Source organism: Aphelocoma coerulescens, chromosome 3 (genome assembly GCF_041296385.1).
Source record: "Aphelocoma coerulescens isolate FSJ_1873_10779 chromosome 3, UR_Acoe_1.0, whole genome shotgun sequence".
In the NCBI taxonomy this organism is placed as follows: Eukaryota; Metazoa; Chordata; class Aves; order Passeriformes; family Corvidae; genus Aphelocoma; species Aphelocoma coerulescens.
Genome location: NC_091016.1, coordinates 77,906,046 through 77,919,364, shown reverse-complemented (window position 1 = coordinate 77,919,364; position 13,319 = coordinate 77,906,046). Strand labels below are relative to the sequence as shown.

Genomic DNA, 13,319 nt, shown 5'->3' with positions numbered 1-13,319 from the left:
ATGGTGTGAAATGTGCGAAACGGTATGAAAATACAAATTAAAAATTAATAAAAAACTGGCCATTTGGAAATGCCGTAATGCAGCCTCCCACCAGGCTTGCACATTAAGCTCGGTTTCATGTTTCTTGTGCATACAATTGTCCACAGTGAAAAAATGAAGAGTGTAGAGATGCTGTTGTCTCAGCATGGTGAGACTGGTCCACAACACAGCTCAGCTGCAAAAGCACAGAGTCGTTTATGTTGGAAAAGACCTTTAAGACCATCAAGTCCAACTGTTAATTCAGCACTGCCAAGTCCAGAACTGAAACAGTAATGAATGTGGGACATGCAAAGCTTGCAGAAAGCTGTCTTGTGACACAGATGGCATTTCTGCTTCCTGTGGGAGGAAAAAAGCATTTCCATGCAACCCAGTCCATTAGGTTTTATGGCTAAAACCTTCCAACAAAATACACTTTTTCCAAATACATTATTTGTAATGCTGTTGTACAAACAAAATATGGTAAATAAAAAATTTAAGCCTTTATTTGCTCCTAGACATGACCTGGTGTCCTGTAGAGATTAATTGTAGGTCTACAGGAAAATAAAATTATAATAAATGATTATTTAAAAAAAAATTCCTGGAAGTATTATGTATGTGTTGCAGCAAATAAAGTATTGTACAATACAAGATAAGAATGCATTGTATACAAGAAATAGATACACAGACAAATTTTGTAAAACTTAATTGAAATTCATATTGTTCTTAAGAAAAAGTACTGAGTGGCCCAAGCTTACTCAAGTGTCATGTATGAAATGTGTGAGAAGAACCAATGGCTTTAGTGTTTTAAGCATGTTTGGCATGAATAGAGTAATACTGCTTCAAACATTTCTTTTTTCTAAACTAATCACCAGTGTAAAACTACATGAATATTAATCAGGAAAGGATTTAGTCATTTCTCTCCAGACAGACTAGATGTAACCTAGTCTTAATTTTGTTCCCTGTGGTTTTTTGAAGTGGTCCAGACTTGTAGGCTGTGCTATTAGATGTCAAACTGCTTCTATACTTCTTGCCTACTGTCATGTCCTTAAAGTCTTCTCTTCACATGTCTTCTCGGCCTCACTTAGGTTAAAAGCAGTACAGCATTGCTTATAAGCATTCTAAAGCTTACTTTCAAGTCTACAGAATCTGTTAATATTACTGTATCTGGCTTGCTTTCTTCTTGTGTAATTAGCTCCACTTTCTATTGTTTTTAAAGTTAGTTGTAGTTTTTGTGTTTTATGTCCCCTCAAGACTCAGCTTAGTGAGATTCACCCTACTGAACATGATGTTGCAGCAAGACGCTCTGTGCTTTGGCTTCCAGTGTTCTTTAAGTGGTCCGTGAAGGCAAATGTAAAGTGATTATTCTCTCTGAGCCTGGAAACACTGTGAATTGGAGATGCACCTGAGATTCATGTTCATGTGGGGATGTTTTTTAGCCAAAGGAGGTCCAAGGGCAGGAAGGTGACACGTAGTAGCCAGATTGGCTTGATGCATATGCTCAGAGAGCATATTCAACTCTGTGAAAGAAATAATCACACGCTTGACTTTCTGTTTTGTTGTAGATGGAGCTCCACTTCACCTGCATAGTATAAAATGCATGAATCTATACAGGTCCCCTTGGAGACACTTTTGTCTATGTTAACCGTTTAATCAACAGACTCATGGTAATGTGTGTTTCTTACCCTTAATTTGTCAGTACCATTTTGTTGATGTGTTTTACAGGAATGGTGTTCCACAGCTTTGGAACACAAGTTGAGTATTGTATAAATAACTTACTATGTTATTGAGTGAAAATGAATTGCCATGGACCACAGTGAATCTGTGAATAACCCCTAAATCCCGCACTGTAACAAGAGCCAGAAGTACATCACAAGTTAAATATGTGTGCTATGCTTTCAGTGTCTTTTTAATAACAGTCATTTGACTATTTAGGCCACATGCTGCTGTAGGGACAATACACTGGAATTCGAACTAATGTTATCCCTTGATTTATATCAGGTCTTAGTTCACATATGAAGGTTTGTCAGTTTGTAATTTTAATTTTAATTTTTTTTCTGTTTGTTTGTGTGTTTAGGTTTTTTTTCTAATTTAGAATTGTTGGTTTTTGGGAAATTACCGCCAGGCTTGTAAGACTTCATCTTTCATTCTTCTGGTCAGGCTGTTGTCCATACTCTGCATTCTTGAGGAGAACTGTGTTCTCTCCACATAGAATCACAGAATCACAGAATGAACTAGGTTGGAAAAGACCTTTAAGATCATCTAGTCCAACCTATGACCTAACACCTCCTCATCAACTAAACCATGGCACTGAGTGATACGTCCAGTCTTTTTTAAGCATATCTGGGGATGGTGACTCCAACACCTCCCTGGGCAGATGATTCCAGTGCACAATCACTCTTTCAGCGAAGGATTTTTTTTCAACATCTAATTTAAACTTCCCTTGGCACAGCTTAAGTCTGTGTCCTCTCATTCTGTCAGTTGTTGCCTGGGAGAAGAGACCGACCCCCCACCTGACTACAAGCACCTTTCATGTAGTTGTTGGGGTTAGGATGAGGGTAAGGGTTAGGGTTAGGGTTTGGGGTACATCTTGAGATGAAGAGTTAGAGGGCCCTGAGATCCCATTTATAGCCTGTATTTTGAAGCATTTTGATGAGAATTTCATCTTGAAATTGGTTTCTTTCTTAGATAGTCATTCAATTGTCCAATTTCAGAATATTTCAGGATACAATAACTGCGTAGTTGCAGCCCTGATTTAGGTAATGGCTATAACAACACTTTTTAAAACCTTGAATCTTGCCAAGAAAAGTTATAATCTCCTTAGGGTCGCTGCTCATTTTTTGTAGGCTTTCTGCAGAATTTAGTTAGTTATATTCATGTTGAAAATGGAAATGGACAATCTGACAATATAGCTGAGAACTTGAGGTTTTTTCCCAAGTCTTTGTAGATGAAGGCTTTTGTACTTTGAAGCTGTAATTTTTAAGATAGATATAGAAGAGAAATTGAATTCTGGGAAGATTTCTGCTTAGGCAGTTGCCTTCTCTTAAACACCAGCAGCCTTGAAATGAGGGCAGAGGTATGGACAAGGTAATGCATCACATACTGACTTTCTTTGGTGCATATGAAACGGTAATTTTAAGGTCTATGTGGATGTTGGGGGCAGGGAAATTTGCATTATTTTCTGCTCTCTCCTGAGTCCATAAGTCCACTGCTTTATAGTGTTTTTCTTTGGAAACCCTGTTCTGCAGAGAGAAAACCTACACCTCTGAAGCCTAGAAGGGAAAATTGAGGAAGATACCCTCCAAAACACTGCTGTGTTTGATTAGCTGGTGATATAGTTAAGAGAAGTAAATTGAATAGTAGCAGTTTATGAATTTTAATGTGGTTTTTATTCACATACTGTTTTAGTGTATTTTTAGTTTTCCATATAGAAAGTATGCAAAGGAGTGATTAATCAGAAAAGTCATTCTTAAATGTAAATCCATTAAATCCACAGAATGAAACCAAATCACACTTCAGCAAATATGGCTAAGAGAAATATTGTTTATTCACAGAGCTTGGATGTGGATATGAGAAAATACGCTTTGGTTTGAAGTAGGTGTAAGACAGAAAAACATTCCGAGTATGTGTGTACCAGTTAACATACAATGCTCCGCTTAATACCAGCATTCACTAAACTCTGATGCTCTTAGGGGGCACAAGCATATGCTATTCCTGGCTATCTCTGCTGAGCAGCTGCAGGCAACTCAAAAGGAATTTCAGTAATCCTTGTAACGAACCTATCTAAGCAGGGAATCTGCTGTTTTTTTCTCTCCAGCAATAGGGTCCTGGAGACCAGGGCCTGAGGAAGCTTAGCTTAGGCTGTGGTGTCATGAGCTTTTTTGAGCCAATCTAACAACTCACTGGCACTGGGAGGAAAGAGACTTCCTTTTTCTTCCTGCTCCCAGCTGCACTGCTCTGGCACCATCCATGGCCTCTGTAACCAGCGGGAACCCAGCTCACTGATCTGAGGACATTCACCCTCAACACCAATAATAAAACAGTTCCCAAAGCAAAAGCCGTAATTTTTCTGTTCCATGTCTGGGTAGTAGCTGGGAGCAGGGAAAAGCTGAGCAAGCATGCTGGTTTTGGTGCCTGAGATAAAGATGGCATTTAAAGGTAACTGGATTTAGGGATCCATGCCTGATCCAGAGAGACTGAAGAGGGATACTTTACTGCTTGCTTCTCAAGTATGAACAGTGGGCTGTGGAGTGATGAAAATAAGGGTCTGTATATCAGTCCCAGAAGCAGAGGGTGTCTGTAAGGGGTTGGAAGGGGAATCAGTCCTTGGAGCATATTGCCTGAGAGTTGCAGGGAAGAGAAAAGGGGATGTGTTCAGGAGAAGGCAAGCAGAACAGGAATGGGGCTGAAAGTATGAGCAGAGCTAACAAGGCTGGTGAAAGGAGAGACAGTGACTGATGAAGCCCCACTGTGTTCACTTACCACCCAATATTGGACTCTAGAGACAAGTGGAGAGTCAGTGATGGGGTCCCAGCTGCTGGAGAGTTCCTGTGCCTATGCATCCAGAGGTTGCAGTTCTTTATCCACAGTAAGCCAAGTCTGCTGCAGTGTGTCAAAACACTTTTTTCACCCTACTGAGAGTAGTAGGGAAGCTGCTGCTTAGTGCTTACATATGCACCTTATCCTGGTGGTTCTTCCATCTGTCCGTACTTTCAAGATCTTTGGATTCCAGTTGTCATTTATGTGTTTTCCAGATGAATTCCTATTAATTTTTAGTCTCTAGGGTGTTGTCCTTTTTTTCACATTTCATACTTTCCTGCTTTGCAGCTGGTCATGTTTTGAGTTGGTTCCAACAATAATTTGCTCAGCAACCATAAAACTTTCTGTAACATTATTTTATTCTTTAAAGAAAAGAAAGCTAAATGGCTTTGATTCCTTGTATGTGATCACTGAAGGGACTAAGTTTTGCGTGACTTGTGTCTATTTTGTGTTCAAGCCTACTGTGAGTTGAACCCTACCATTAACTTCCATCTACCTTCTATGCTTATAACATAGCTCAGATTTGCAGCCCTTTGCCTTCTATCTTCCCATTTCACTCCCGGTTCCTCTGCAGCAACATATCTTCCAAAGGAACATGTTCCTTGTTTGAGGATTACTGCTGTAAACTGAAGTCCTGCAGGAGTTTCACAGGGAAGTGATGGTTTTGTATGATAAGGGAGTCACCTGAAACTGTGACTGTGATTCTGCTTTCTACGCTTCGTGTTTACTTGTGTAACATTAGTGCAAATGAGATCACAATGAGATTGTGAATATAGTGCTGTGTTTGCATGTAAGTGCATTTAAAAATTCAGAGAAAAAACTTGAAATTTGGAATTGTCTCTAAGGCAAGCATTAGTCTAAAATTACCTAGTTTAGGTAAATGAGCATATATATATATATAAGCATCTGTCTTAAAAGATATACATCTTTTCTTCATATTGTGCTAGAACATATCCATGAAGTCTAGAAGTGGAATAAAAATGTTAATTTTTCATTGTTTGTAAGCTTACATAATTAGTATACTTTCTTCCCCCATTTTATTTGAGGAATATATAAATGAGTTGAATGGAAAATTAAAAATATACAGTAAGATCTCTGAAAAGTATTTGTGATGTAAATCTCTTATCTAGCTTTATTCTCTAATGTGCTTTAGCAGATCTTTTTCTGTGGAACAAAGGGTGACTAAGATACGGAATGAAATTTTGTAGAGGATCTATTTTGAAAGTAACATTTAATATCATTTTAATTTCCTTTATAGTCCCATATTTTCATGTAACAGACTGGCCACACATACACTGTAAGAAATGGTAAAGCTCACTCTTGTGGTATATTAAGAGAAGTGCAGAAGCAACAGCCCTTTATTCTTCAGTGATTTTTGTTTGCGTGTAAATATTAGAACTGACCCCCCTTCCTGCTTTCTGTAGATGTAGCTGTGATATTTTCGTTCTTCTTGTCTTGCTGAACATGGTTTCTTTTGCTCCAGTTTTCTTTCTGTGGTCTAAGGAACTTTCCAGAATCGATGCAGCACACTATCAGGCTGCTGGACAGGTATTAATGCTTACAGCACCACTAACCAAAGCTGCTTTACTAAAACTCACTGGCTTTTCATCAATCATGAAGTTACGAATGCAGCCAATGAAGGAATTGCGTGTAGTCAGGCTTGATGTTAGCAGGGACTCTGGAAGAAGGAGATTAAAAAAATGAAATAAATAAAAATTTAGAGCTCACGATGGGCAAAATAATCAGTTTGATGGCAGAATCTTTTAAATTTGCTACTAAGTGCAGCTCTTCTGAATCTTCTGGGGTTCTTTTAAAACACTTGGCCTATTGCCAGTGGCCTAGAGGCCATTAAAGTATGGTTAGTTATCTAGTTATGTAAAACTCTTGATACTACATTGTCAACAGAGACACAATTTTGCATTTTTTTGACAACTACATTTTCTTTTAAGTAACAGAGTAGGTAAGTCCCAGTGTCTGTTTTTGTAATTTAGCATCACATGTATTGTCATCTGTGTCTGATTTGTTAGTTTGCATCCAGTTTGCTGTATCTCCATGGCATTATTTAGAATTATATCTTGTTTGTTGTTGTGAAGTTCTATGTAAGAGTTTCTTGTGCCAGGCTGATAATAGCATTGTAGAGCCAATGTATGGCATTGCTTTAGTATTCTATAATTAATGTAGAAATAGAAGGCTCTATTATGAAGCAGAACAGCGTTTGCAATTACCTCTTTATATTACCTCTCTGGGAAGGGTTCTGTCCTAATAAAATTTGAGTTTGGATTTAAAGAGTGAGCAGGCATCTGCACATAGATTTTATTATTCCCTTTAAGCTCATTTTACCTCCTGGTAGTGTGGGATGGATGCGAACACCATGCACTCAAGCCACTAATCCAAGATAAGCATTATAATGAATTTTGTAGTTAGAGCTGTTAATGATTGACATTCAAGGCTCAGAGAAATAATGCTTCATGTTTTCAATGAGAAATGTACTGGAGTTGACTTAAAAATTATATCACATAGTGTTGATTACAGTTTGTTTATGAACCCCAACAGAGTAGCTCTGTCTGTTGAGTAAGGGAAGGAAATGTAGTAATCTTGGCCCATGCTACACAGATGGTCTGTGAGTCACAAACACACAGGAGCAGAAATTGGTCTGGTAGAAACCCCTAGTCAGAAAAAGAATCTCCATGTTTTGTTTTGTGTTCAAAGATGCCATTGCTTGAAGGAGAGGAAAGAAGCCTACCAGCAACTAAACCTTGGGACTCCAGTTACAGTGATAGCGAGTTTCCAATCCCATAAATAAATAAATAAATAAATAACTTTCTAAAAAACCAGTAAGCCCACATGGGAAGGTAAAGTAGAAAAAAAGAATTTTTTTTGGTAGTTCACTGAATTCTCTACTGAATCCATATCTTACCCTCCACAGCTGTGAATGTTTTAATTTCAGTGAAGCAGCACATCTTTTTCTTGGAGAACTTGAGGCAGAACATTTCTGCTCAGCTCTTGAGCCTTTGAATTTTACCAGGTTGTTCACATGTTTTGTTCTTTTTTGAAATGAAAAGTAAGTCTTTATGCTTTCTCTGGAAACAGGGTTGAAATCTGAGAACAATGTACCACAAAGATACCAAAAACATACCTGGTACACCTCCAATAAACACTGGCTCCCTGTGGTCAATTGCCTTTGGATTTAGTGGCCCTACCACATGGTTGACTTCAGAGTCTACATCCAGCTGCACCACATTTGCATCTCTAATAACTGAAAGGAGAAGGAACAGGGGTCAGCAAGAAGTAGCACATGAGTTTTCTATGACGGACAGGAGTTACCTGTTTGGTGTGAGTAGTTGATTTAGTGTTTGCTAGATTGGGTGTGAGCCATCAGTGACAATTTGAGGGTGGATTCTGTCATGGAGCACGGCCAATGGAAGATACACTGGGAGCAAGGGTGCTTTTGAGTGGGGCTCTTGATCAGTGGTGGCAGTGTTCAGGCTGCAGGTTATGAGCATACAATGGCAGGTGGCTTAGAAAAACTGTTTGCCAAATCACTCCCAGTCGGGGATGTATTAGAATGCAGTGAGGCATCTCCCTTGCTTGTGTGCCTGGATTTCCTTCTGAACAGAACCTGAATGTTTGTGGAAAGGGTGCAGACTGTGATCTCTTCTGCAGTGATAGTGGAAGACATCTGCATCTAGACAGGAATATGAGGGGATTCAAAGTAGCCAGGGTTTGGAAGCACTTTTAACTTTCAAAACCAGGAAAGAAGGATGACTGTCTGGCACACAGGGAAAATCCTGACTGTAAACATCTCTATGTTGTGAGCAAAAGGTTCCCCACATCCGTCTTGTTATTTGACTTTTAAGGGCAGCATATACTTGTGCCTACTGCATTCTATCAACTTATTTAACCTCTAATTGGGAAAGGAAGAATATGATCTGGTGTATAAGTTAGGAAATGTAGCCAGCATTTCAGCTAGGCTGCTTTCTGTTCTTTGAGTAAGGAGCTTCCATCTTTGTTTGTTCTTCCTATCTTTGTAGGAACTTGTGCTTGTCCTTGCAGGAAGCTCTATAGTTCTGTGTCTGAGGGATGAGTAAGACTGTGTCTTTCACACAAACTTGGGTCTTGACAGGTGAAAAAGAAGAACTGAAAATACTTCTGCATTGCCAATGTTCTAGCCCATGGAGATGGATATCTGGAGAGGGGCAGATGGGCTCTTCTACTTTAATTAGGAGGTGATCACCTTTTACTGACCTGCAATTCGATGCCACCTGCCATCGCAGAGGCTCTGTTTCAGTGTCACTGAAGTTGAAAAATCCCGGACTCCATTATTCAGTTTCACAGTAACCTGAGGGAAAATAATGTAATCATCACTTTAAACCCCCTCTTTTTCTTTTTACCTTCTGTTTAATAATGTTGTATTCCCCACTCAAAACCTGTCAAGTATCCAAGAGAAAGGAAAACATGATTTCATTAAATACTTCAAAATAAAGTACCTTTTAAATCCAAATTTATTTTGTTTGGGTTTTTTCAATTGTTCAGATTCAGTAACTCTGAGACATTCTAATTATCTCAAGGAAGAGTTCAAAAAAAGATTTAAAAATAAGGGCTAATTTCACTCATTTACTAGTACCTCTACTCTATAATTTCCTGGGTGGTAAATTAGTGTTTAGAGGCATCAGATGATGTTTTGGAAACTTGCTAGCCACTTAATAAAGGAAAACAGTCATGAAAAACCCAAGTATAAACAAGCGGAGAAGATGTGAGAAAGGAATAGACAGCAAATTTAAGAATGACTTTTAAGTTACTTGTTCAAGCTTACCAATAAATCTGTGGGAGAGATAGAAAGTAAACTTAATTCTGAATTTTGCACCTCTGCTTCAGTTAATGGATTAATATCTTTCTGCATGGAAATGTTCCAGCAGCAGCAAAACAGTGTTGTGCCCCTATTGTGGAGTATGGGATTCCTGGTGATGATCGCCAGAGAACTCCACACTCTGAGTCCAAACAATCAGGCCTTTCAAATGTCGAAGCTTTCCCTGATTATGCTGACTCCAAGTGGACTGAAAATCACAGAATCATAGAATGGTTTGGATTGGAAAAAGATCATCTCGTTCCAATCCCCCTGCTGTGGACAGGAACACCTTTCATCAGATCAGGTTGCTCAGAGCCACATCCAGCCTGGTCTTCCAACATTTAATGGGATAGGGCAGGCACAACTTTTCTGGCCAACCTGTTCCAGTGTCTCACCACCCTCACAGTAAAGAATTTCCTCCTCATATCTAATCTAAATCTACTCTCTTTCAGTTTGAAGCCATTCCTCCCTGTCCTGTCACTACGTAATTGTAAAGAGCATCTTGCAAGGAAACAACTTATATTTAATTCTGGAGGGTCTCTGTTTTTGATACAGTTGTAACCAAGAGATATTAAATATTTTTTTTCCAGAAGGGTACCAACAACACAATTAAAATGATCCTCATGTTCTCTTTTATCCACCCTTGGACAAAATGTATAGATTAAAGCAAGTAAAGAATCACGGGAGAAAGTGACTCCTTAATAAATCCTCCAGTCAAGCTGTACTGATAGAGATGTGTACATTTAAAAAATAAATTAAAGTTGCTGATCTAATTTGTCCAGCAAAACAGTTTTCACGAAACAGGTCTTTTGTAATGCATTCAAAGAGAGCAGATAGTTAATGGTAAAGAAACACAGTTCCTTACTAAGAAGGTACTGGACTGCTGCAGTAACAAACAGGGAAGAGCTGCTTTTCCAGGGTGAATTTTGTTTATGAATTGCATATGCATTATACAGAAAGTGAGGTGTGAAGCAGTAAGTGAAGCAGCACCTTTTGTTAGACCAACTGATACAGCTGGGAAAACAAGACAAATTATTGGACATGCAGACCTTTGGTTAGAACTTTACATAAGAAGTACTACACTGGACCAGTTCTATACAGACTCAGCTTTTAAGTGGGGCATGATACACATCAGCAGAATGTACTTAAGAATTTCTCTGTTAGTTCACCAAGGACTAGATACAGGGGTAAGAATTGGCTTCATCTTACCTAATCAGCTGTCAAAAGTTAGGTGCCTAACTGAAGCACTGGTTCTCTCTACAGCCAATATGGAAAAATACATTCTCTGAATGACTCATTTAGTCACCTAATTAGACACCTGCTTTAGGATAGGATGAATCATGATGTTAAACTGTCTACTCAGTCGCTCTGCTGTAGGTTCCTGCTCTTGCAGGAGATGTGAGAGTATTTCCTCAGGTGTTGCATTTCTAACTGAGGTACAGCCAGCCTCACTTAAATACCCTTCCACTTTGAATGACAGGTGATCATTGCAGTGATTGAAGAATATCCACACTGCTTAGTCTCTTGACTGTGCCCTGAGTTTCTCCTCTGCAAGAAAGACCAAAAAGCTGCCAAGATTTCCCATGCTCTAAATCTTTGCTTGTGTTGTCCACTTAAGACTGAAATTTATTACTGTATGTATGCAATGAGTAGCATAAAGAGATCCAGATTTTATCAATGAACACAATTAAAAAAAAAAAAAAAAGCAATAGCAACAACTATGTGATGAGTTAATTTCAGACCTCTCTCCTTCATTTGTGCTCCAGAGCCTGTAGAAATCAGGCCAGCAGACAATCACAACTTTTTCTTTCCCTCACTCTTTTCATCACACACATATCTCATAAAGAAAGAAGAGACTAAGTGTAACTCAGACTTATCTTTTAAGAAATAAAAATTTATTGACAGTTACCTTGTAACTGTGATACATTTTTAATGTGTGGGTGAAAGAGCAGTGCCAAACGAAGTATTTATAGCTTGTATCAGTAAAGTGATCTGATCTTGTCTCAGGTGTTATCTTCAGTATTTTAAAATAAATATTTGGTTTGCCTAATCTAAGCAGTTATTATATTTAGGAGAGAAATAAGAATCAGTTAATGGCAAATTAGTAAGACAAAATCTGCATGTAGCCAAGCCTATGTAGGTGGAAGAGAAACCAGTCAAGGCAGTGGAGCAGATGTGACCCATTATACCTGTCCATTTCTCATGTGCATATTCAAGTACTCTCCATTCACGCTATGACCATGCAGTAGGATTCCTGAGCTGCTTCGGGGACGTATTTCAAAAACAACTTCAAATTTCAGGCCTAAACTGAAGGATTCATCTGTGAGGTAAAAAGAATAGCATTCTTTTTGTACTGAGTTAGTGATAAAATTGGACATTTATTCAAAGTCAAAATAGAACATCAAGCCCTGGGTGGATTTTATTTGTTCTTAAAACTATTGAAATGTGAGATACCATGGTGTGCTGTCAATGACCCATTTTAACTTTTGTTTTGATTGTGTTTGCTTGGAGTACTAATAAAGGTTTATTTAAGTTTCTCATTATTTAAAAAATGTATTTTGTTTAAAAATATTTCTTAGCAATGAAATGGACAGCACAAAGTCAATGATCTGTATTTTTTGACAGTTTCTTATTGTGCAATTTCCTAGGCACTCAGCAGTCATTATTGAGTGAGTGGGAGTTCACTTGAGCTTTGATGATTCAGTAGGAGAAACTCCCTTTTTCAATCTGGTGACAGGCCAGGGAGCAAATTAGAAACACTTGTCTGATTTTTCTTGGTGCTGCCAGTGAATAGGGTTGTGCAGTTTCCTTTCTTGTTCAGATCAGAGCCTATGTGACCAAAACACCCTCATAAAACTCTTCCTGGGACACAGCAGGCCTAAATGACAGAAAAGATGTGTTCTGTCATGCTGTTCTGTATCACGACATGCAGAAAGCCTTTCTGCAGGATTTTTTAATTGCATGTTGTTCTATTAATTAAAAAAACAAGGGATGACCCTCTGATGGTGTACTTGGTCTTGGCCACATTGACTTCTAAAATAATTTTAGCATATTATGGTCTGTTCCTTTGGTAAATCATTCTTATTATTTGAAATACATACATACAGATGTGTTTATGTAACAACTTGTTAAGTTTCATGGTGACATTGTGACCTGTCAATATCATCTGCTTACTAGAAGAGTGATCTGTTTCTGATAATCCTTACAGTTCATAGCCTCAGAAATTACTACACCCTTTAGTGAAAAATGCCATTCTAAAGCACAGGGAATATTACAGTCCTATTTTGGGATACATTTGTTTAAGAGTATATTACCAAGGACGACATATCCTCCTTCTGATGAAAAGTATGTTCCTGCTTCTGATGGGCCTTCAAAGCAAGGTGTTACACTAAAAGTCTGTGAAGCTGAAGTAAGCGGTCTTCCATTGAGCTGTAAGTTGCTGAGACAGCCACTAAAGCTGTAGACAGAGTTAATCTGAGGGAAGAAAAACCCCTTGATTAGTAAATAAATTCCTTGTGGAAGAAAGTAAATTCTTCTGTCTTTATTTTTACTTGTTTATAAGCTGTAAGGCTGTGATAGGCTGGCACGTAAGTTTTGAACTAAAAAACAATTTCCAGAGAAGGGAAACAGGAAAAATGATTCTCATAGCCTCTCATGTCTTTTTGATGACTTCAGGGTAATTCCAGCTTGTGTTGTTTCTCAAACAGTTCTTACTGAACTGTGAGAAACAAAGCACAACTAGGGCAAGGCAGTGCTATACATATACCTCATAGCCTCAAGGCAAGACAGGGGTCTACTTTTTCAGAGTAGTTTATCTATCTTGTTAGGCACATAACACTAAAGATTACCTTGAAAGAGACTGTTATGTTCATTTTTGGTTTAACACTCCTTTCCATATACTTCAGTACCAAGCTGTAGA

At 38.4% G+C, this 13,319-nt stretch overlaps 1 protein-coding gene across 2 annotated transcripts in view; it reads right to left on the bottom strand.

The window, feature by feature from the left end:
• Positions 1-3,538: 3,538 nt before the first annotated feature.
• LAMA4 (laminin subunit alpha 4) overlaps positions 3,539-13,319 on the bottom strand; it is a 100,086-nt gene continuing 90,305 nt past the window's right edge. For both annotated transcript variants that reach the window (XM_069010956.1, XM_069010957.1), the window contains exons 34-38: positions 12,715-12,874; positions 11,590-11,720; positions 8,800-8,893; positions 7,691-7,810; positions 3,539-6,232 (exon numbers count right to left, since the gene is read on the bottom strand). In XM_069010956.1, the coding sequence (XP_068867057.1) occupies positions 6,087-6,232; positions 7,691-7,810; positions 8,800-8,893; positions 11,590-11,720; positions 12,715-12,874 (651 nt within the window). In that variant the 3' untranslated portion in view covers positions 3,539-6,086. The remainder of the gene's footprint in view (positions 6,233-7,690; positions 7,811-8,799; positions 8,894-11,589; positions 11,721-12,714; positions 12,875-13,319) is intronic.